Source organism: Leopardus geoffroyi, chromosome A2 (genome assembly GCF_018350155.1).
Source record: "Leopardus geoffroyi isolate Oge1 chromosome A2, O.geoffroyi_Oge1_pat1.0, whole genome shotgun sequence".
Lineage (NCBI taxonomy): Eukaryota > Metazoa > Chordata > Mammalia > Carnivora > Felidae > Leopardus > Leopardus geoffroyi.
Genome location: NC_059331.1, coordinates 29,605,558 through 29,630,214, shown reverse-complemented (window position 1 = coordinate 29,630,214; position 24,657 = coordinate 29,605,558). Strand labels below are relative to the sequence as shown.

Genomic DNA, 24,657 nt, shown 5'->3' with positions numbered 1-24,657 from the left:
TCATATAATAATAACCTGACTTTGTATACCATCCTGAACATTCTTAGTTCATGAAGGTAAAGGCAGACAAAATGAACTGTAACACAAAAAACTTTAGCTTTGAGATTAAGCACCCTGGATATGAAACCCTAACTGATCACCAATTCTACACCACCAATAAATTGTGAAAGCCAGAACAGTGTATTTTACATTAAGGATGCAGTATGCAAATGAATACAGAGATTTTTGGCTTTTGCAAACACAGATTTCCAGCTTCTTTTGAAAAAGCTGGAAGTTCTGACTAATGTTAGTTTATATTCCCAAATGTCAATAAGCCAAAAAGCATTTTGGCAATACCTACCTTTCACCTCATGTCATAGGGCTGGTCCTCAGAGAACCTCAGTTTATCCCAAATGTATGCTCTACAGAGCTGATGGAAAGAGCCAAAACGTTCATCAATGAAGCATTGCTATAATGAATTATGTCACATCCATATCAGAAAGAGAAGCAAAAATTTATCAATTGATCTACTATGTGATACTAAACGAGGTACTTTATAAATACTGTATTTCTATATCCTCCAAAAACGCTCATGAGGTAGAAATCAGTATTAAATGACAGTTTACAGATATAGGAAGAGGTTAAAGAGATGCCCAAAGTCACAGAACTCACAAATGGCAGTGATGAGATTTGAACTCCAGGAATCTGGCTCAGAGCCTAAGCTATGCGGCATTTAAATATCATGATGTAGACAGTTACTTACTGACAATGGAAGACTTCCATCATCTAGTAAGTGGGAATGAGCCTATAAAACTACGTAGCACATAGTGGCATTTCCAAGGAGTGTTCTGTATTTGCAAAAAAAACACATCCTTTCTTCTTCGCTCATATAATGTCTGAATCATTTTATAATGAACATATATTACTTTGATAATCAAAAGACTATGCAACTTTTGCAATTTCAGAAAAAATTATTGTGTATGTTTTCATATGCTGCCTTTGTACTTTCTTCTGCTTGTAAAAAATAAGGTCTCAGAAATGACATTAATTTACTCACTGTTCTGTTATTTTCTTCTCTGATCTTAAAGTAAAATCTGCTAATTGTGAAAAATTTGCAGAACGCAGCAAGGTTCAAGTAAGAAAATTTGATTTTGATTTCATTTTTGCAGGAGTGAAGAATCTTTCAAAACATGGAAAATATTCATAACATGTGAAGTGACGAAGCGTGCTATGATTCACTTCGATACTGACTATACTTTTATCCGCCCCCGGCCCCCCATCCAATATTGGAAGGAAGTAGATCAAAATGGTAACAGGGATAATTCTGTGATCACTTGAACACAGACTCCTAAGCTCCTTAAAAGACAGTATAAGGCTTTACTGAGATTTCGATCACAGTAACTCTCTTACATTAGTTTTCTCATCTGAGAGGAAAAGATACTGATTAGTAACTGCTGTTTTAATGGACAGGTGTTTCGAATATGTTTTGATGAAATGATACGATATGTATAGAGTGCTCTAAGTACATGAAGCCAGTACCTGTTGAAGAAATTACCTATCCTTATTATCCCAGGAGTTGTTTTCATAGAAGGACTATGGGGGGGCGGAGGGTATCTTTAACTTCTCGACACCAAATCCAGGAGGTCCCCAGAGGGACTGAGGGAATGTGATTTTGAAAATCTCTTCTGAATTTTGTGGCTTGGGTGGTATGACCCAGCTGTAACCAGCTTCTTCAGTGGAGTCTGCTTCTGTAGTTCCTGATTCTACTTTGTGCCTCCAAAGACTAAGGGATTCGGGGCGCCTGGGTGGCGCAGTCGGTTGGGCGTCAGACTTCAGCCAGGTCACGATCTCGCGGTCCGTGAGTTCGAGCCCCGCGTCGGGCTCTGGGCTGATGGCTCAGAGCCTGGAGCCTGTTTCCGATTCTGTGTCTCCCTCTCTCTCTGCCCCTCCCCCGTTCATGCTCTGTCTCTCTCTGTCCCCAAAATAAATAAACGTTGAAAAAAAAATTAAAAAAACAAACAAACAAACAAACAAAGACTAAGGGATTCCTTTTTCCATGAGAATCCCTTTAAAACTCTCAAGACCCATGATCACACTCTATCTGCACACCGTTGTTCATTCCAATCATCTGCTCTCCAGATGAGGCATGCTCATGTACCAACATGGATAAATCCAGTATGTCTTTGAGATCTGATGCTTCCTCTCCTCAATCCATTCACCCTGTATCTGGGGCCTCCTTCTTCCCTGGGAAGTGTCTCCTCCAGCCCACTGTGTCCCCTCAGAGTCTATTTCTGATCCCTCTTACTCCAAGTGAGGAGTGGATCTGATGAGTTTTATAATGTGTTCAACAAAAATAGGAACTCTTATATTTTGCTCTTTCCCTTATATTAGCATTTGAAGAGGCAGTAACACCTTAACTAAAAGGGAAGAATTTCAGGCACATTTGACACTGACTTGGTTAGCCTCAGTCATTCAACGAGACTGGTCTACTGGAAAGAGGGGGACATTCCCCAGAGTCTACAAATCATCTAGTATTTGACTCCAAATCCAGTTCCTGCTTAAATCATGAAATTCTAGTAAACTCTGGAAAGGAAACAGCAAGACTGAGCACAGTGGAGAGGCACAGTGTTCATGTTAAAAATACAGGGCATTTTATTTGAACGTGGAAAAACAGGCTGATAATTGAGTGTTTTTGTTGTGTTTTGTTTCTATTCACCAATAATAAGGAACACGTGAAACTCACATAAATGTGAGTTTAGAAAAAAAATTTTTAAATGCCCACTTGATTTTGAAGTAACCTCTGGTTAAGATTCACCCTGCTGGTCTCTTAAGCGGTCATGAAGTCACGGGGCTTATGTATTTTGTTCACACTGAAGTTCCCAAACGTTTATCACAATGCCTGGTTCTCTATGATTACAGAGGAAGGCACTGGTCTGGGATGGGGTGAGGGCTGGACAGAGGAGAAGAATCTGGCAACTTCATAAGCTATCATGTATAGGCACTGGAGAACCTTCCAGCGAATGAATCTGCAGAGAAATGCAGCACATAACTCTCAGGGCCCCTGCCTTAGCTCATGAATGAAACTGATAATCTCAATCTAAAATTCCCAAAGGCATGCCTTTTAACTCTGCTACTGTAATTGCTCATGTACATATTAACAGCTCTCAAAGACCTGGACCTCATTGACTAATTGGAACAATCTGTCTTGATATGTAGATGTAATGGTTGTTAATATAAGAGCTATACTCTGGAAGAACAGACCTTAAAAATATCATTTTTGTAAACTGCAACTAACCCTCAGCCTCACAGTGTGAGGCAACAGGATGAATGTGTTTATTTGGGAGTAAATAATTTATTTGGGTCTTTCACATCCTTAAGACAAGAGGTAGTTTTAGGGGAGGATTTGCTGCTTTAAATGTCCTTTTTATGAATGAATTACATATTTTCCTTCTCAGGATTTAGAGCTCTTTACCCTTTAAGACCACTGAGACAAGAAAATGAAGATATTCTATGAGAATGGGGGTTTCTTAATAGGTATTACTGCTTACTCTTTTAGGGGACTGTGTCCATCAGCAACCGAGGTTCAGCAGCGAACAAGACAGACAGGCCCCCCTCTCCTCCAGCAGTTGACATGCAGTGTGTGTGTGGGGGGGGGAGACGAGTTCATAAACAAGTAAACAAATCAATAAGTAATTTCAAAAACTGATGATTGCTATGAAGAAAATGAAGCTGGGTAATAGGAAAGAAAGGGATTGAGTTGAAAGGAGAGAGCATGGAATATATTAATGGGTAGGATTTAGAAAGGAATGAGCCATGAGAAGGGATAATCGGGGAGATAACATTCTGGACTGAGGACACAGCTGGTGGAAATGAGGTAGGGAGCTTGAGGGGCGGGAAGAGTGAGAGCTACGTCCAGTAAGGCCTTATAGGGCCAAGTAGGATCTTTGGATTTATTCAACATGGGACTAGAAACCACTGGAAGATTTTTAAACAAAGGAAAAACATATTGCGATGCAAGCATTTAGAAGAACACTCCGGGGGCGCCTGGGTGGCGCAGTCGGTTAAGCGTCCAACTTCAGCCAGGTCACGATCTCGCGGTCCGTGAGTTCGAGCCCCGCGTCAGGCTCTGGGCTGATGGCTCAGAGCCTGGAGCCTGTTTCCGATTCTGTGTCTCCCTCTCTCTCTGCCCCTCCCCTGTTCATGCTCTGTCTCTCTCTGTCCCAAAAATAAATAAACATAGAAGAACACTCCGGTCACTAGATGAGTGGACTGTCGGGGGCAAGAGAGAGCTCTTAGGAATCTATAGCAGTGGTCAAAGGCCGACCGGGTGATGGCTTGAACCAGGCTAGGAAGAGTAGAAAAGAAAAGAAACTGATGAATTGGGAGTGTGCCATCCAATGTAACTGGAGGATCGGGATACAATAATAATGGCTAACATCAAGGAAGCTCTTAGAATGTGCCAGGTGCTGGTGGAAGCACTGACCTCTACTATCTCAGAGTAAGCCTTCCGAAAGGGGGTTTGTTTCATTATTGTTGTGTTTTATCACTGCACTATGTTACATTCTTCTTCTTTTTTAAGTTTATTTATTTATTTTGAGAGAGACAGATGCAGGGGTGCAGAGAGAGAGGGAGAGAGAGAATCCCAAGCAGGCTCCGCACTGTCAGCACAGAGCCCGATGCGGGGCTCGAACTCATGAAACCGTGAGATCATGACCTAAGCTGAAACCAAGGGTCAGACACTTAACCAAGGCCTGGGCCACCCCAGCACCCCACGTTACATTCTTCTTTAATGTACAACAAATAGTATGTAATCAAAACTGGCATATAATACGTACAACACAAAATCTAAATATTACATAATCAAAAATTTAAAAGAATTTTAAAAAGTGAAAGAAAATGCTAGAAAATAATACAGAGTAGTCAGTTATCCGTGATCTTCTAAAACCAAGAAATATAAACTTATCATAAGAGATAAGCTTCCCTATCCTATCTTCCTCAATTAGCATGCTCTTCCCTCAAAATACTCAGAATTCATTCAGAATTCAGGCACAAGCCACCATCACCTCTCCTGAAATATCATAATTATCTTCTGACTTCAGTGGCCACAAGTGTTTCCTATGGCCATGTGTAGCCAGAAGGATCCTTCTAAAATCTAAGCCAGATAACGTCCACTTTCTGCTGAGGACATTCCAAGGGCTTTCTATCTTGGCCAGGGCAAAAGTGACTGGGCTGCCCATGGTCCACCAGGCCTTGTATCATCAGGACCCCAACTATTTTGTAGACTATATTACTGTCACTCTGCCCTTTGCTTGCTCAAACATGCAGGGCAAGCTTCTGCCTCAGGGCCTTAGCACCTACTAAAACAAAAGCCACTTGAGGCCAGGGCATTCTGCGTCCTACACAGAGAAGGCTCTATTAAGCAACTGAATGAACATCACTGATAATTTAGAAATGAAAGATGAGTGTCAAAACGTAATTTAAACATTTTACGCAGCATCAAGGTATGGAAAAGAACTCCCCACCGAACTACGTGGGACAGCATTTCCCCTATGTAGAAAATTCTCATCATTAACCTCTCAGGATGTTACAAAACAAAACAAAACAAAAAAACAGTTCCAAGGTCAACTGAGTTTGGGAGATTCCTGGTTACAAGCAAGTTTCTCTCAAAAATTTTACTACGTTGGCCCATTATCAAGCAACAAGAGGAAGGTATAGTAGGCAACGTTTCCTAAACGTATCTGAGCCCAGATCACTTTTTGTGCAGAGCATTTAGACCAACTAACAGAATCCAGAAAATGTACCAGGGGCTGCCACACATGGTTATGATGTTTCAACCCACAGGTACTCTGCCAACACATAAATGCAAATAAATACAGTGACGACAGACAGAGACAGAGAGACAGAGACAGAAACAGGAGCAATTGTAAAGGCAGAACCAGGCTGAGAAATGGCAGAGCACGGAATGAGTTTTCTTTCACCCCTAGCCTCCTTGGATCAGGGGACAGTGAACCCTGAAGCAATACAGTAAGAAGATTCCCTGAAATACTGAACTTTATAAACCGATGCAGTAAAGGTTTTAACAGGGAGATTCAGAAATGGAAGCTCTATCCGTAGAGTAAGAGCTGGGGTTTAGGAGTCATTTTATCATTAACCCAAATATCTTTCATGTATTAACCTGAGTTTTAAAGCCCTGTCTTCTAAGACATCCTCAAACATTCAAGAGATGAAATTCATATTTCTAAGTAAAATAAGGTTTTGGTGAATTTGCCCAGCTGGTGTCTCCATATATCACAGTAAATGTACCCAGAGCGGTATCTGTGCTCAACACAGAGCCAGGCCACGCACCCGGGAAAGGAAGCTTTAGGAGTTTCCTCTCCCTTCCATTAAATGGGGAGTGGAGGGGTACTATGAAATTCCATGCTGGGGATTTAAAGGGGAGTGAGGAAATAGACTTTCTCTCAATCCTGACTTCTTTCTGTTCCTTGTAAATCTTCTTCACTGTTCTTTCTGAGTGGCGGTGGCACTAAAGAATTTGCTAAAAGCTTTAGATTTAAGATGGCTTGAAACCTTCCTGCTCAAATATTTGACAGGACAGGGGGAAAAAAAGTGCAGGGGCGATGTTTCTGAGCCTTATGCCCATAAATCCTCCTGACCTGAACTTACAATACATCTGATCTGGCCGCCTGAGATCTCTACCTTCAGTGCACAAAGGTCTCCCTGAGCCAGTGTTATATGAGTTCCTCAGCTTGGAAACAGACTCTGAGAAAAATAGTATTCAAAGCCTCAAAGCCCTGGGAACAAATGTTATAAAAATAAATAAATAAATAAGGGGGAAATACTGAATGCTTATAAAAAAAGAAGGTGGAAGAGGAGGAGGAGGAGGAGGAGGGGAAGAAAAAGAAGAAGAAGAAGAAAGAGAAAGAAGAAGAAAAAGAAACAGAAACAGAAACAGAAACAGAAAAAGAAAACCCTGAATCACATCCAGGTGAAGACTTTCAACAACCAGGTCAGATCCCAATAGAAAACTGAATTGTACATATTTTTTGGTTGGGAAAGGAAAAAAAAGGTGAAAATTATTACAAATTCAGCATAAAAATCCCTCTTTAAAATTTCTGTAAGTCCTTTGGCTAGTTTAGTATCTAAATTCCATTAGTGTGAAGCCTATGGCCAACTGATCTTTGACAAAGCAGGAAAGAATATCCAATGGAATGAAGACAGTCTCTTAAGCAAGTGGTGCTGGGAAAACTGGACAGCGACAAGCAGAAAAATGATCCTGGACCACACTTTCTTACACCACACACAAAAATAAACTCGAAATGGATGAAAGACCTCAATGTAAGACAGGAAGCCATCAAAATCCTCGAGGAGAAAGCAGGCAAAAACCTCTTTGACCTTGGCCACAGCAAGTTCTTACTGGTCTCCGGAGGCAAGGGCAACAAAAGTAAAAATGAACTATTGGGACTGCATCAAAATAAAAAGCTTCTGCACAGCGACGGAAACAATCAGAAAAACTAAAAGGCAACCAACCGAATGGGAGAAGATATTTCCAAATGACATATCAGATAAAGGGTTAGTATCCAAAATGTATAAAGAACGTATCAAACTCAACACCAAAAAAACAAATAATCCAGTGAAGAAATGGGCAGAAGACATGAATGGACACTTCTCCAAAGAAGACATCCAGATGGCCAACTGACACATGAAAAAATGCTCAACATCACTCATCATCAGGGAAATACAAATCAAAACCACAATGAGATACCACCTCACACCTGTCAGAATGGCTAACATTAACAACTCAGGCAACAACAAATGTTGGTGAGGATGCGGAATAAGAGGATCTCTTTTGCACTGCTGGTGGGAATGCAAACTGGTGCAGCCACTCTCGAAAAGAGTATGGAGGTTCCTCAAAAAACTAAAAATAGAACTACCCTATGACCCAGCAATTGCACTACTAGGCATTTGTCCAAGGGATACAGGTGTGCTGTTTCGAAGGGACACATGCACCCCCATGTTTATAGCAGCACTATCAAAAATAGCCAAAGTATGGAAAGAGCCCAAATGTCCGTTGATGGATGAATGGATAAAGAAGATGTGGTACATATATGCAATGGAGTATTACTCGGCAATCAAAAAGAATGAAATCTTGCCATCTGCAACTATGTGGATGGACCTAGAGGGTATTATGCTAAGTGAAATTAGTCAAAGACAAATATCATAGGACTTCACACTCATATGAGGACTTTAACATACAAAACAGATGAACATAGGGGAAGAGAAGCAAAAATAATATAAAAACATGGAGGGAGACAAAAGATAAGAGACTCTTAAATATGGAGAACAGAGGGCTGCCGGAGGGGTTGTGGGAGGAGGGATGGGTTAAATGGGTAAGGGGCATTAAGGAATCTACTCCTGAAACCACTGCTGACTGAAACCATATGCTAACTAAGTTGGGTGTAAGTTAAAAAAATAAATAAACTCCATTAGTGTGGTCTGGACCCCTTAAGTGTACATGTTTTAGTCATAGGAGCAACTACATGCATGTGGTTCCTGAGCATATGATCACTGGCCAGTCTAAGTGTAAAATACATACCAGATTTCAAAGAAAGTACCAAAAAAAGAATGTAGAATAGCTTGGTAATAATTTTTTATATCGATTACATGTTGAAATAGTAATATTATAATGTATTAGGGTAACAATAATAGATTGTTAAAATCAATTAAAATTTAATTGATTTTCTAACAATTATTATTATATAACATAAATTATACAAGGTAAGTTAGTAAAGTCAAATAAAATCACTTGTTTCTTTTTGCCTCTCTTAATGTGGTTGCCAAAAATTTCAAAGTACACTGAATGGCTCCCATTCTGTTTTCTATCAGACAAGTGCTGCCCTACATGATTGAAAATAGACAGAAGTGGCCAATCCACACAAAATCCAGTGTTTTCTACAATACCTCTAGGCAAAGAGCTGATGGCACTTCCTGTTTCTCTCACTTTCCTCTCTGTATGTTTTACCAGTGGTTCAGCCATGTCTGAACATTTAAAGCCCTTAGATACTTTTTCCTTCCTGTAATCCAATAAACAGCAGTTAAGATTCCAACAAAATTATTTCTACTGCATCAGTGATTCTAAAAACAACCTAAAGCAATGGCAAGAACAACGAGAAAATGATTTATCAAATAAAAGGAATGCTGGTTAAGATTTTGTAGACACTGGAGCCTAGATTCTGAAGTCCTAACAATAAATCTCAGCCAAGCCACTTACCTTTCCAGAAACTCAGCTGTCCCAACTTAGAGCACAGCAAGGGCACCTCCCTCATGAGGTAGGTGAGAAAATTAAAGGAGGAATATCTAGAATGTTGCTGACACAGGTAGTGCTTACTAAATGGTGTCTACAGTATCATCATTATGATGAAAACCACCAGCACCAACACCGCAAGCCTTCTTTTTGGTTGTCTGAGGGCCCCGCCGGAGTCATCAAGTTTCTAGGTTGAAATTATCTCCAATTTACCTGGGTTTTCTTTTTGCGATTTCCTCTGCCTTTCTGTGATTCTCAGGGGAATTCAACCAGGTATCAACACGCTATGTGTCACTGACACACCATCAAACAGCCCCGAGCCAAGTTCACATCTAAAGAAGACCGTGTGTGATGAGGGCTGTCAGACATTATGGACATTTACCACGCCAGGGGCAAGGCTTTTCTGCTTCGCCAAATCAGTTCTCTGGCTTTGTACAACCAAGGCATTCACTTCTCCACGGAGCATCCTCTAAGTCCTGGGGCCTCCTCCCATGTTCTTCTTAATTAACACAGGATAGACACATAAAAGATCAGCCAGATGGAAATGAAGTATTTCACCGGCAAAGGATGAAACATTCTGCTCTGTAATGGAATCTGTATTTCAATAAAGTCATTCATTAAATTTTAACCAATTCCCTCACCATTTGATGGCGGTCACTACAGAGAAAAACCCGACTGGCCACACCACGGAGCAGCAAACACCAGATAACCAGGGACAATCTCCTTGACGCTTCCAATGTTCCGTGAGGAACAGTGACAAGGAAAACAGGCACTGCCTTGAACACATCCACAAAGGACTCTCCACACACAAAACAACGTTTCAGAGAAACTGCACAATTCCGGGAATTTCAGTAAAGTACAAGGCAGGGTGAAAGAATCACCATGATGTGGCAAAACTTATTTTTCATAGAAAATGTCTCTGGGTGCCTGGGTGGCTCAGCTGGTTAAGTGTCTGACTCTTGACTTTGGCTCCAGTCACAATCTCATGGTTTGTGAGTTCGAGCCCTGCACCGGGCTCTGCGCCCACAGCACCGAAGCTGCTTGGGATTCTCTTCTCCTCTCTCTCTGCCTCTCCTCTGCTTGCTCTCTATCTCTCCCAAAATAAATAAAAATAAAAAATGAAAAAAAGAAAATGTCTCAATCTTCCTTTAATGACAGCTCTAATGACAGACGAAGCAAGATACTATCAGGTTCATAATGACCATTGTTTTATGAACAAGCCAAGGTGGTTTTATAATTGTTAAGATAAAAGAAATAAAAATTACCATTAGTGTCTTCTGGAAAAACTTACCTGAATGGGACTCCATTTCTTACCAGGAATAGGGAATAAAGGAGGACAGGAGAAAATTTTAAACCTCATTTCCAAAAAAGGGGGAATTGTTACCAAATTGCTTAACTTAAACTGAGGAAGGAGTGGGACAGTGGGCTTATAAAAGTCTGGGGGAAAATGGAGTTAAATAAAGGTAAATACATTTCTTCAGTGGAACTCTTCAAATGTCTTTAATATGCTAATATTTAAAATACATCTTCAAGAAGGCATTTTGTGTATAAATTTATTTCCAGCAGAAAAGAAGGGATACATAAAGGAGTAGGAGCCAAAGTGAACATTTAGTCTGTGTTCTAGAAAGACATACTACTGGGGCACCTGGGTGGCTCAGTTGGTTAAGTGCCGACTTTGGCTCAGGTCACGATCTCATGGTTCATGATTTCAAACCCCTGCGTTGGTCTCTTGGCTGACAGCTCAGCGCCTGGAGCCTGCTTTGGATCCTGTGTCTCCCTCTCTCTCTGCTCTCCCCCTCCCCCTGCTCACTCACTGTCTGTCTTTCTCTCAAAAATAAAATAAACATTAAAAAAAAAAAATTCAGAAAATCACACTACTGAAGCCAGGGGCCAATATGAGAACTTAGCCTCTGGTGGACAGGCCCACATCTGACTCATGTAGCATCCTGCCATGTTTGCAGGAGTGTAGCGAGTGACAATGTGGCAGGCCTCTGTGTGGGTCACAAGTGCACGAGCTCACCTGGGTGAAGGAAGGCCGATGCACATCACCTAGGACGTTAATCTGAGGGCCCAACAGAAAGAGAACCGTCTAACCAGGATGTAACAGGAATGATGGAAGAACCGAGATCCACTTCACATAATAAAAGGCAGAACATGAGCCTGACTCTAGGCAGGCAGAGGGAAGCTGGGCAGACAGAGGGAAGACAAGAGAAGATCAAGGTAGAGCCCCCAGGCAGAATGTTAAAGGGGGAAAGAGATCACAGAACAAGGTCAGCCTACAACAAGCAACTTCTTGCTCCCTGAACAAAACTTAGCTCTAAGAATGTCGTTTACCAACACCAGATCGTTCCTGCACTCACTGGGCCCACCAAGGTGACAACATGTCTGTGTTATGGCTGGAACTAACCCACACTCCTGGGAACATAAACCAGTGGTGCCATGCTATGGACCCAGTTTTTAAAACACAGGCCCGTAAGTTATCAGTGGTGATGAAATCTCAAAAGCTTGCAAGACCAAAGGTGTTTTGTTATTACAGTTACTTATGATCCGGGTGCAAAAACCAATTTGGTGGTAAAACCCGAAGTGAAGAGATAGGAGCCATTTCGAATACTGAGATTTCATTCACCTCCATGCTCCAGAAAAATTAACGCATTCAAGGAGTAGAGTGGCAGACCCTACTAGGGTCCTCAGTAATATGTATAGCATGCGTACCGTAATACCTTTCCCGAAAAAAATCCTGAATTCTAAAACATCTGGCCTCAAGGGTTTCAGCTAAGGGACTGCAGACCTGTACCATATGGTGATGTGTACGTCGTGTATATTAGGAAAAATGCCTTTTCTTCCATTCACTTGCCGGGATGCTCTAAGCAGTGCCGAAATGAACCAGCTGTGAGTTTCCTTGGAAAGGGCACACATAATCAGTTTGGATCATTTAAGCTTATTGAAGACTCCAACTCATAAAGTACCGATAAGTCTGAATCAACAACTCCTGCGATCTCTTATTGTAATAAACAAGATTTTAATTACCTTACACAACAAGTATGCAATGAACCTCCACTTTAATGGAGCTATCAGAGGTTTTATCTGGAGATTTCTCTTTGCATTAACTCCAACTTCAGCTATTAGTAGAAACACTGCATGATTCAATCCTATTAGTGTTACATGAACCTTTATTTAAGTTACCAATCACAGAAGAGGGGATGAGAGTGTGCAAAGGGAAAGCGTAGGATAGGGTAGAAGCTGATATAGAGAACTGTGGTTGCAGAGATAACACAAAGTTGTGTAGCCATGGAAGAACGGGAACAGGACATACCACTGTTTTAATAACTGGAATGTTGTGAGCCTTTACACTTGAAGAATACTTAATCACATCTGCAAAATCCTTTTTGCCATATAAGGTAATATATATATTCTTAGGTTTCAGTGATTACTGAGGGGACATCTGGAGGGGGGCACCATCCTGAATATCGAAACCCGCAATGATCTCTCTTTATTCTTTCAACTTACCAAGTATCTCCTGCCTTAGGCCTTTGCATGCCCCTGTTCTATGGACTAGCTCCAATTTATCTCTTCTCTCTTAATTAATATCACTTAATAAATACCTCGTAGCTTAATAAATATCTGTCTAGAGGCCTTCCACAGCTCATGACAAAATATCCCTCTCCTTCAGAGACAATATCCCAACTGCTATCACACAGCTACTTATGTGACCGCTTGTTCAATTTCTGTGTCATTACCAGAGTGTAAGTACCTTAAGGGTAGGGGTCTCGACTTACCGGTTTACCTTTATAACCCAGCGCTTACATGACAGAAGGCACTCAAGTAAAGTTTGCTGCTAGGCAAGGAATAAAGCTGCATATATATAGGAGGTGAGGGCATGGGAGGATCCAAATTGGGTCTCACCTCCTAAGCATGGCATTATAATCGGATTCCGACTTTGTTCCCTAACTTACACTGAGCTGTAATGATTGGTGGCTACTGAAGAGCTCTTATTTCATTTTTACAAGGCCATTTATTTTTCTATTAGGATGTTTTCAAGTGTAGGAATTCCAAGACCAAGTCCAGGACTCCAGCCAGGACAACGTGGGGAGGTCTGACTTCTGGATGTGTAGGAAGCTGTTGTAGGTGACCTCAAGGCATTCCTGGAGGGGAGTGGGGGGGTGGGCAGCAAAACCTACAAAGTTGGGTTTGTTGCAACTGAGCCTCAGGGAGCAGGTCCCGATTCTCGTGGGCCACAGGCTTACAATTCAGCCTGCGGGGCTGGAGCACTGAGGCAGCTGCTGAAATAAATACCTGAGGTCATGACTTAGCTCCCAGCGGAGCCCAAAGGAACTGGGACCAGCAATGTTCTCACCCAACAGGCAAGGTACATTTCTCTCTAAAGTCCACAAGAGGATAGAAGGACTTCTCAGGCACAAAGTCCTCAATATTCAAATGTACTTACAATGATGCCACACAGGGAAAAGAAGGAAGGTCAGTTACAGCTAAACATACCACTTTCTCTACTTCAAAGCCTCCTAACAGCCACATTTTGGGTGGCGTAATTCTTTGGGGGGTGTGCTATGAATGGGATGTTTAACAGTATCCCTGGCCTCTACTCACTAGATTCCAGTAGCGTACCACTAGCCCTAACAGCGACAACCAAAAACGTCCCCTGACAATGCGTAATGTCCCCATGGGTGGGGAACGTGGTCCCTAGTTGAGAACCAATCCCACTGCAATCTTCAACCACATCTCTTCTCTGACTCTGTATGCAAGGCAGATAAGTAATTTCCCCCATGCTGACAAATGACTACAGGATACATGACAATTATTTACTTTCATTTTAATTTCTTAGAAAACAATATAGTTATAGGGAACAAAATAAACCAAGTCCGAGATGTTCAAACTGTAAGAACATCAGAGAGCGTTCCTATTGATAAAGAGCTCAAATAAAGCAATTTAACGTTAAAATATTATAGACGTGTTTCTAGCAAAGGTGAGCAACTTTCCTTGCATATTTTAAGGTTAAATCCGATCCCATTACCTTTGACCTCTTGAAATTCAAGTTCCTCCAAATATACCCACTAAGTAATTTAACACGTTTATCACATTGAAAAACAAAATAAAACAACAACAAAAACCAAAAAACAAAACAAGCTACGAACCAGATGGACCTCAATGAGAAACCCAATTAATACAGGCAGCCTTACCATCTGACATTACTTGACAGAAATAAATTCAAACAACTTGGTGGAATAATAAATCTGTGCATTGTAGCTGCCATTTCTAATTAGCTTCTGAATTTCAGGGCACTCTTTGAGTAAAAGAAAACTGAAATATTCATTTAAAGTAGTAAGTTTGATAAAGTAGTACTAGTTTAATGCATCTAGTCCATGCATTTTTCCAACTCTGAATGGACCAGGAGGAAGAGCCAGGCCCGTCTCCGCATTAAGGGATGTAACTAGAACAAGGCACAAGTTTCCAGTTCCTATCTCTAGAGCTCTTCTCTACCAAGGCAGCCGCCAGAATAAGTTTTCAATCTTTCAAAGCACAGGTCTTTTGTCCCAACAACACTAGCTAAATAAATGACAACCCAATTCTAAGACAAAGAGGTTTTAAAGAAAAACCAACTGGACACAAACCATCCGTTCAACTCATGCTGCGGTCAGCAAGAACAGAAGGGAAACCCCAAACTTTTAAAAGGACACTGTAATTTTGCCTTTAGGTATCACGTTTTCCAAGTACAAATAAAGCTAAGATTTCTAAGAAATGATTCATTCAGTATAAAGGAGGAGGAGAGCCCATTAAGCAGAAACCCTACTCAGGAGTCCTTTAACATGTGTGACTAGCACAGGAAGCCCCACAGATAGAAGGGTCTTAATACCAAAAATGTGTCAGCTGGACAAGAAAAAACGGGAAGCGTTTTCTCAGAATAGTTGTCTGGTTTCTCTAGCGATCACAGATAAGAGACAAGGTTATATGCGAATATGAGCATCTCCGAAAAAAGAAATACTACTGCTTCTCTCAGTTTATAGGGATTCTTCACTTAAGTAAGCTTCAAGGATGCCTAAATGGCCCAGAAATGGGCTTGAGGAGCTAAGGTGAATGACGAAATCCTATAAACAATATGCAAATCTGTGTGTATATCCACGTACTTTCCCTGTGTGGAAGGGGATCTCAAGTATTCATCTGATTATCAAAGTAGGTCATGACTTAATAGAAGGTGCCAAACACTAAGAATCCAGTCAGAGGCTTGAGCCCATTCAGTTCTTCCACAAACGTGTACAGCTTACCACACGGGGAGCCAAACAGCCACCAGACTTGATCATGATGAAAAGTAAAAATCAAGTTAGCAATAAAAGGGGTGAGCTGTCTCCACCCAACATTAATGAAGGAGTTTGGAGACTTGTTCCCTCCCGCCCTCCCCCAAAAGATACAAACCATCTACTGTACGTACCCACATCTTTCTTCTGTCTAGCAGCACGGATCTTTGAGAAAACGGACACGGGAAAGGCAAAATGTCATCACTGATCCCAGCAATGCTATCCGCGAGTTACACCACCAATGGCCACAGCCTCTTTCTTGACAGCCGGCAGGAGCAAAGAAACCTTACAACAACTGCCCTACCGACAAAAGGTTCTGAGACTCCGCTTCACACATCAACTAACTTTTCTCTTTTCTAAAGGGTGAAAACAGTCCCCTGAGTTTCATAGAGAATTTCACCTTTAGAAAGTGGGACTTCAGAAACAGCGTAAAGACACTTGTGTCAAAGGAAACAAATGGTTGAAAAATCCTCAGCCGGGGGGGGGGGGGGGGGGAGTCTCCTCAAACCATGAGGCCTGGGACTTCCCCATGCTTCTCCAGTTAAACAAAGAGGAGAAGCTTGTGGAGGGCTATACACGTGTCATGCTGCATTTAAAAGACTGCCAGAGACAAAGGTATGGAGGGTGCAAGTTTGATTTGCAAAGTCACTGGGGGTAAACCCAAAGCACCTCATTAACGTGAAGACCCAAAGCAGGGCTACACTTGGCATCTTGTTCTCACCTCCACAGGAAAGCGCCTCCCATTGATGCTGTGTTCAGAACCTGCAGAGCCATTGCTATGGCCCCAGTGAAATTCCACCTTCTCGGCTTTGAATCTGCCAGGCAGGCCAGCACCACTGACAAAATAGTCGTCCTTTAGAAGGATGGCAACTGTATAAAACGGAAGGGAAGGGAAACAAAGTGAGTTTCAAAACAAAACTTGAATGACATCTTCCACCGCTGCAAATAAAGTCCATTGATTACATGATGTGAATTATTTCCTCACGCTCCTGTTTGAAAAACAAGTCAAAAACACTAGTTTGAATAAATTAGCACAATCTAGCTGCAGAATGTTCTCAAGCACCAGTTCACTCTAAATCATGAAAATTCCCAGGGAATGATCTCAGATTTTCTTATGCATTTCATAGATAGAAAAAAAGAAAAGAAAAGAAAGAAAAAGAATGGAGACAGGAAGAGAGTAAGTGGCTCTGAATGAGAATTGTCTAAGTCTGCCTGACAACCCAAATTATCTGGAGAGTGAGATCTTTCTTTTCGTAAGCCTGGATTCCTGGGGCTACCCTAAGGTTCAAGGTCTGGAATGAGATGGGAAAAACATATGAGAAGACAGATGTAAGAGGCACGACTCTTTAATTAGAAAATTTAGGCAAAGATATCGTTAAATAAAATTTGCAGCTTCTTCCAATTTTAAGGCAATATCAGTGGGCACACAGCCAGAGTTAGGGTTATATTCATTGTATTTGATAACGGTGCACAGGAAAATGCTGGGAAAATTGTATTCATTAAGTCACTCAAATTATTGCAGATAACCATATTTAATTTAATGCTTCTTTTTATTCCATGTATAGAAAAATTTTACTTGGCCCATCCAAAAGAACACCTAAGAATTCCATAACATAGGGAAACTTAGTCAATTTAAACCCTAACTTTCCAACACATAGCCCTCTTCCTTGAAACACAGGAAGGAGAAATTGAGAGCAAATACGTTGGATTTATACTAGCATAACAATTATTTTCCCCAAAGGAATGTAATATCCAAATGCATAATGGATTTTATTTTGTAAGTGATACATTCCTTTTTCTGTTTGTTTTGTAAAGTGAATTCATTCGTTCATTCAACAAACACTTATCAGGTGCTAAACACAGGTGAGACGCCAACCAATACACTTCATGGTTTGTGAACAGCCAAACTTGTAGAAGCCACAGAAAAGCTCTTGTATCCTCACTGTCTCTTCTTCCCAAAGTGATCCTAGTTCGAGCTTCAGAGAGAAATCCTGCATGAAAATTAGGTCTCCATAAAAGATAGGGACTAGACTAATGACCCATCTCTAAAAGAGTGCAATTAGTTTCAGTATTTCTCTATATAAAGGAAGCATTAAAAGCAAGTAAAGGAAACCTTCGCATATAAATCCCTTTTTATTGCATTCAAAGGACAATTTTTCTCCAACTTCTGAAAAATATACAGTGAATGTTCAATTAGTGGGACAGCGAATTAAAAGATGAAACAAAGTGAAAGCAAGCGCTTCTTGTGCTGATTAAACAAGCTACAGCACTGTCTCACTTTGGTGTATGTTAGGCGTGTTTTAGCAGGGGTTGGCAAACTTTCTCTGTGAAAGACAAGACAGTAAATATTTAAGGCTCTGTTGGCCCTTTGGTCCCTGTTGCAACAACCCAACCTAGTCCTTGTAGCCGGAGGCAGCCACACACGATACATAAATGAATGCGTAAAGCTATGTTCCAATAAAACTTTATCCAAACTAAAACGTAGATATAATTTTCACATGCCATGGAATCTTACTCTCCCCTTGATTGTTTTTCAATCCTTAAGAACACAGAAACTATCAGGGACTGTCATGTGATGACCCCTAAAATGCAGTAAGAGGTTTTAGAAGATAAAATACATTAAGCCAATCACACGCCTTTAGTTCTAAAGCCAAAATACATATGAATTAGCTCGGTATTGTCTTAAATACTGTTGATGACCCTCAGTCTGTTACCAATTCTATACCTACCACTTTGCATCCAAAGAACGAAGCCAAAGCACTTTGAGTGCATCTGTTACAATACACCCAGGGACTCAACAGCATATTATAAATATTTGATTTTACCTAAATCATTTATGTCTCTGTCAGGGGTCATTTTACTTGTTTTATATGAATAATTAAAAGCATAATTAGGGAACTGTACAATCTGAAACATTCATCTCATTTTTCATATTACTGTATTCCTCACTAGAGCACACAGCATGCTACGTGCACGCGCCCCTGCCCTAACTCTGAACGTGGCTTACAGTCAGTCGTGTTTACCTATAGGAGTGAGAAGTGACAACTTTCCCCAAACTACCACGTCACCATTTTCGGAATACCACTGATGACACAGAGCCGTTTCAAAACAAAATAAACCAAAAGTACTTACTACAAAACACAGAATGTCTTGGGAGCCATGAGCTCAGAAGATGGACAGACCTAGGTTGGAATCCAGTTCTGACGCTTCACGGCAGCATGACCTTGGGCAAGTTACCTGACCCCTCTCCACCTCCGTTTCCACCACTGGTCAAATGGCAGTAACAGCGCCTACATAGCAAGGCTGTTTTGACGCCTGAAGGAAATCACACCTGGAAAGCCCTTAACAAAGCAGTGCCAGAAAGCCAGGAAGGACACATGCACTGGAGACTATTGTCAAACTCCTTTGTAGAGATATGGATGGACCTAATGTAGAACACAGAGGGGCTCCCACACAGGTGTTAACTCTCCATTTTCAGACAGACTTCCATTTCAAAGCAATACTGGCTTCCCCAGAAAATAAAAAGTGACCCAGGACAGGGACGACAGCAAGGGTAAGTGTGCCCCAAATACTTGAGAGAAGATCGTAAGTGCTGAGTAGATGCTTTGAATTCATTACAACACAGAATAAAAAGGGATTTCCTTTTCTTGATTATTTCTATGCTTTGGTCACATCAAGGGGAAAAAAAGATCTCAGTTAAGTGCTGATATGCTCTCCACACTTCCCGGATATTCATTCACTTCCCCCTTGTACCCTAGACTAAGTATTATGCTGAATTTAATAACTGTGGCAATTTTGATTTATTTTCATAGATCACAGACATACATGTTTACAGATGTCTATCCATGTCAGATGGCACTGGTCTTCCTGTTAAGGTGTTGGTAAAAAGATTTCCTTTATAATCAGTTCATTTAATTAAAATAGAGTCAATCAAAAGAAAAATAGTAAGTAGATTATACTATATAGGAAGAAAGAAAGAAAGAAAGAAAGAAAGAAAGAAAGAAAGAAAGAAGAATTTTAAATTCTAAAACAATAGTAGGAAGGTAGAAAATAACAGCTAAAGAATGGAGACTTCTAGGATAGGAGGGGTAAATGGGAAAGATATACAGGAGTGGACTTTCTTTTTTTTTTTTTAAGTTTATTTGTGAGTGAGCACGCGCACACACATGCGTACACACACACACACACACACACACACACACACACACACACGAGTGTGCACGAACCAGGAAGGGGCCGGGGGTGGGGGGGAGGAGAGAGAGAATCCCAAGCAGGCTCCACGCTGTCAGCACAGAGCTCAATGCGGGGCTTGATCTCACAAACCATGAGACCATGACGTAAGCCGAAATCAAGAGTCGGATGCTCAACTGACGCCCTGGGAGTAGACTTTCTAGAACAAGGCCCACTGGTTGTTGAACTGCTATCATGGACTGGGATGGAATCACAGCAGAATGTTTGAGACAGTGGAAGGAGCGAGCTGGGGCTTCAAATTTGGGGTTTCTTAACCTAGAGTCTATAGTCCACGGTAGTAGCCACCCATGGGCTTTGGGGTCTTGCACCCTCCTGATACAGGAAGTAAAATTCTGAGCGTGGGTACACGGAGCCAGACTCTGGAGCCAGGGGAGCCTGAATTGAAAAGCATCATCTGTCACACTCCCAAATGTGGGAAAGGCATTGTACCTCTTGGTGCCCGGGTTCCCATTCTATAAAACTGGAATTCTACAACAGCAGCTTCATAGGCTTGTGAGGAGATGGCAGGAATGACAGATGAAGAATGTTCAGAACAGTAATTCCTATATGACATGAGAGCATAAAGACAGCACGGTAGAACTGTGCGAGTGTTGTTTATAAAGGTTATTACCGTAGGGAGAGGAGCCACAGCTTTTACAGACTCCCCCTGTGTCTGAGGCTCCCCAAAGTATAACAACATCCCAGATTGTCCACAAGGAGTGGGGACGGGGAAGTTACACCACGGGTAAGGGATTCATTTTCTCCCGAGCTTGAAGGAATAACCGAGTACCTGGCATTCACAGCACTGTTTGCAGGACATCCACGCACTGTGTATAAATAAAGCTCAACGTGTCTATATAATGCTGGGCTAAAGCAAATGTTCGCACCAAAATCTGAGTAAACAGCAGTAGGCGCCAAAAGTTAAATAAATAAAAATGGATGGGAGGGAAGCTAGCTGTTTGCTATCTTACCTCCACTACCTCCAAGCAATTGTTTAACACTATAAAATGAGAAAAGACTTCCAGGATTGGATCTTAATGGTGGGATCCCCCAGACCACCCACAATACAGGTGTCCATTAGGGGATGCTTTGGCCCTTGGTAAAAGGGAAATGTTCTGGGGCACCTGGATAGCTCAGTAGGTTAAGTGGCAGGCTGTTGGTTTCGGCTCAGGTCATGATCTCACGTTTCGTGGGTTCGAGCCCCGCACTGGGCTCCTGACAGTGAGGACCCTCCTTGGGATTCTTGCTCTGCCTCTCTCTCGGCCCCTCCCCTGCTCATGCGCTCTCTCAAACTAAATAAATAAACTTTAAAACTAACAAACAAAAAAGGGAAATGTTCTGGTCTGCAAGTGAAGAAACAGGACCTCTAGTTTTAGAGTTCTAACTTCTCTGTAGGCACTAGCATTTATTTCTTCAAATATTTATCAAGTTATTATCAGGGAAGAAAAGGTAAGTAAATCAGACCTAGCTCTCGCCTCCATGGATGGTACATTTGGTGGAAAGGCAGGTCCTGGCAACTGAAATAACAGCAGAAGCAACCTAGCAAGTGGGACAAGTGGTAACAGATGAGAAGCCAACCCCAGAGAGGAGAAGGGGAGTGGGTATCTTCAAAGACTGATGAAATGACCTGAGTAGAGACTTAAAGGAGCAACCTTGGGAAGTGCTGACAAGAGGAGAACACATCAAGGGAAAAGAAGCACATGCAAAGGCCCTGTGGTAATGGGAGTAAGTAAGAGGAAGCCAGGGTGGTTGGTGTCCAGAGAGCAGGGTGTGACACAGAGGCTAGGGAATGAGTCAGGGACAGTGAGCAGTCTGTCTTTACCCTCAGGAGAAATGGAAACTCCTTGATATGCTGAGAGAGAGACCAAGAAAGAAAGAGGGGGAGACAGAAAGACAGACACGATCAGATTTGGGAAATAAAACTATTCTGGCTACAAAGGAAGAAGGCCTGGGAAGGAAGCAACACTAGTTGGCAGGAACAACAGTTGGGAGGTTACTGCACTCATCTGCTAAAGACAGACGGGACATGTTAGGTCGGTACAGTCTCAGACATCCAAGAGCTGTCAAGTCATGAGATTATCCTGGGTCTCAGTTAACTCACCGCTAAACTGAGCTAGATGAACAAAGTAGATCAGTCGACATTTACTCGTACAAGATATGACAGATGTCAATCTAGCACAGAGTCCTGTGCCCTCCAAAATAAAGGCGGGCTTCAAAAATGACCCTCAAAATTCAAAATTTACTCAAGTCTATCTGTGTAAAACAGCACTGGTCTTCCCACCAGGTAATTGGTGTGTAAATTGGCTTCTGTCTTTCCTAAAGCTAGTTTCTTCCACCATGGCACAGGGGCTGGGACTGTGGGATTCAGAGAAAAGAAATGGAGCAGAGCGGATGTGACACAGACTTGTAGTGTACCAAAGACAGACCCAGTGAAACCGCTCTTACTTGAATTCCAGAGTTCAGGCAAGACGGAATAGTAACAGGATGCAAGAACCCAAGAATTTGGACCTCTAAAATAGGAAAAATTTTATTTTTTTTAATTTATTAAGTCTTTATTTTAATTCCGGTTAGTTAACACACAGTTGTATTAGTTTCAGGTGTACAATATAGTGATTCGACACTTCCATACATTACTTAGTATTCACCAGGATACGTGTGCTCTTAATCCCCATCACCTATTTCACCCATACCTCTCACCCACCTCTCCTATGGTAACCATCAGTGTGTTCTCTATAGTTAAGAGTCCATTTTTTTGTTTTGTCCCTTTGTTTCTTTGTTCACCTGTTTTGTTTCTAAGATTCCACATATGAGTGAGATCACATGGTATTGGTCTTTCTCTGACTTATTTCACTCAGAATTATACTCTCTAGCTCTATCTGTGTTGTTGCAAATGACAAGAGTGCATTCTTTTTTATGGCTGAGTAATATTCTGTTGTGCACATACACACACACACACACACACACACACACACAACACCTCTTTTTTATGCAATCATCTTTCGATGGACGTTTGGGCGGCTTCCATACTTTGGCTATTGTAATCTATCTACTTTGCTTAACTTAACAACCTTTTCTTGAATCCACCTAGGCACTGTGGGATATCCAGACAAATAAGAAAGAATGTGGGCAAAGAAAAAACTACACAGTGAACACATATAAAGTGGGAAAATGGAAGTAAAAGCATGGTGATAAATGCTTTTCCTATCTGTCCTTGGTGTGGGAGGAAAGAAAAGGTAGAGAAACACCAAAAAGCCATTCCAATAGTTCAAATTCATAGGAGAACGTGGCTTATTAACATACATCAGAAGCACCGTCTAACTCTTAAATTCTGATCATTTAGCTTGAAGCTAACACTAGGAACAGCAAGATTATCTTGAAATGTTCTTGATGAATGCATTATCTATTCATTCTACAAAAATGAAAGAAAGGGAAATAACTTTAGATGAAATCAAATGAGAACTGGCACAATAGACAGTTATGGCTCCTCAGGAAGAAAAAGAGAGATGCTATCTGTCTTGCAAAGGTATTTTAGACAACTTTTGAGAAGTGGACTACATACAACCAACTTGCTTTATTGATTATGCTGGATTGGATATATAGCCCTCTCAGGGGGTTAAGACTCATAAGAACATTAAAACTGTTTTATGGGAAAGTTACTGTCTGTACATAATAGGCTGCTTTAAATATTAACTTTCTATATTCATATTTTAATATCCCAAAGACAGTCTATTTTACAGGTAAGTGACCTGTAAATTTCCATCACAAAAAAATAAATTCTCTCTCCTGAATTTATTTTGTGGAAGAACTAAATTCAAAAAAAGACTTCTGGGGAATAAAAAAAAAACATGTGTTGGTTAAAAATTAATGATGAAGGAAAAAGACATTTTTTCTTCATCTAGGTATTCAAGGTATGTATAAAATGAACAAGTAAAACAAAGAAAGACCATGTGGCTTATGGGGGGGCTTTTCTTTCATGAAGCTTATAATTTTTCTGATAATTATAGATTCGTGTACAGTTGTAAGAAATAATACAGTGGTCCTGTGTCCCGTTTGTCCAGTTCCCCAAAATGGTAACAGCTTGCAAAACTGTAGTAAAATGACATCCATGTTTTTGTTTTTTATTTTTTAATTGTTATTATTTAAAAAAATTTTTTAAATGTTTATTTATTTTTGAGAAAGAAAGAGAGACAGGGCACAAGCAGGGAAGGGGCAGAGAGAGAGAGAGAGGGAGACACAGAATCCGAAGCAGGCTCCAGACTCTGAGCTGTCAGCACAGAGTCTGACACAGGGCTCGAACCCATGAACTGTGAGATCATGACCTGAGCCGAAGTTGGAGGCTTCACCGACTGAGCTACCCAGGTGCCCCTGTTTTTTATTTTTAACAATTTTTTTGGAATGCCGGTAATTCACTCAGAAGCAAATGTTGCAGTTTAATAATAAAAAACAACTGTAGAGAAGCGTCCCATTTTCCCCGTTACATTACCAAGTACATAGAAGAACAAATGATTTACTTCAAACTGCAAGTTCTTACACCCATGAACATACATCCATAAAATTTGTTGAGGCTTTTAAAAAATATTTAAGTCCGGGGCTCACTTTTGGAGAAGGTTGCAACAGGGGTCAGGACCTGGGCATTTTTAAAGCTCCTTAGGGAGTTTAAATGTTTCCTTCTGGTTGACTCTCTAATTTTAGGTTGACTAGGGAATTTTAGGTTTTCTAGGCCATCGTTTGGGGGTATGGGGAGCATTTCTTACAGATTTACTAGGAGTAGTGAAGATCTTGGCCTCTCATTTTTGAGAGTCCTTTTTCCCCAGTGAAGAAGGTCATTGTTTCTCTACTTTT

General features: G+C 41.1%; 1 protein-coding gene across 6 annotated transcripts in view; it reads right to left on the bottom strand.

Moving 5' to 3' along the window:
• PTPRG (protein tyrosine phosphatase receptor type G) overlaps window positions 1–24,657 on the bottom strand; it is a 719,983-nt gene that overhangs the window by 275,972 nt on the left and 419,354 nt on the right. For all 6 annotated transcript variants that reach the window (XM_045496941.1, XM_045496940.1, XM_045496944.1 and 3 more), the window contains one exon: window positions 16,307–16,455. In XM_045496941.1, the coding sequence (XP_045352897.1) occupies window positions 16,307–16,455 (149 nt within the window). The remainder of the gene's footprint in view (window positions 1–16,306; window positions 16,456–24,657) is intronic.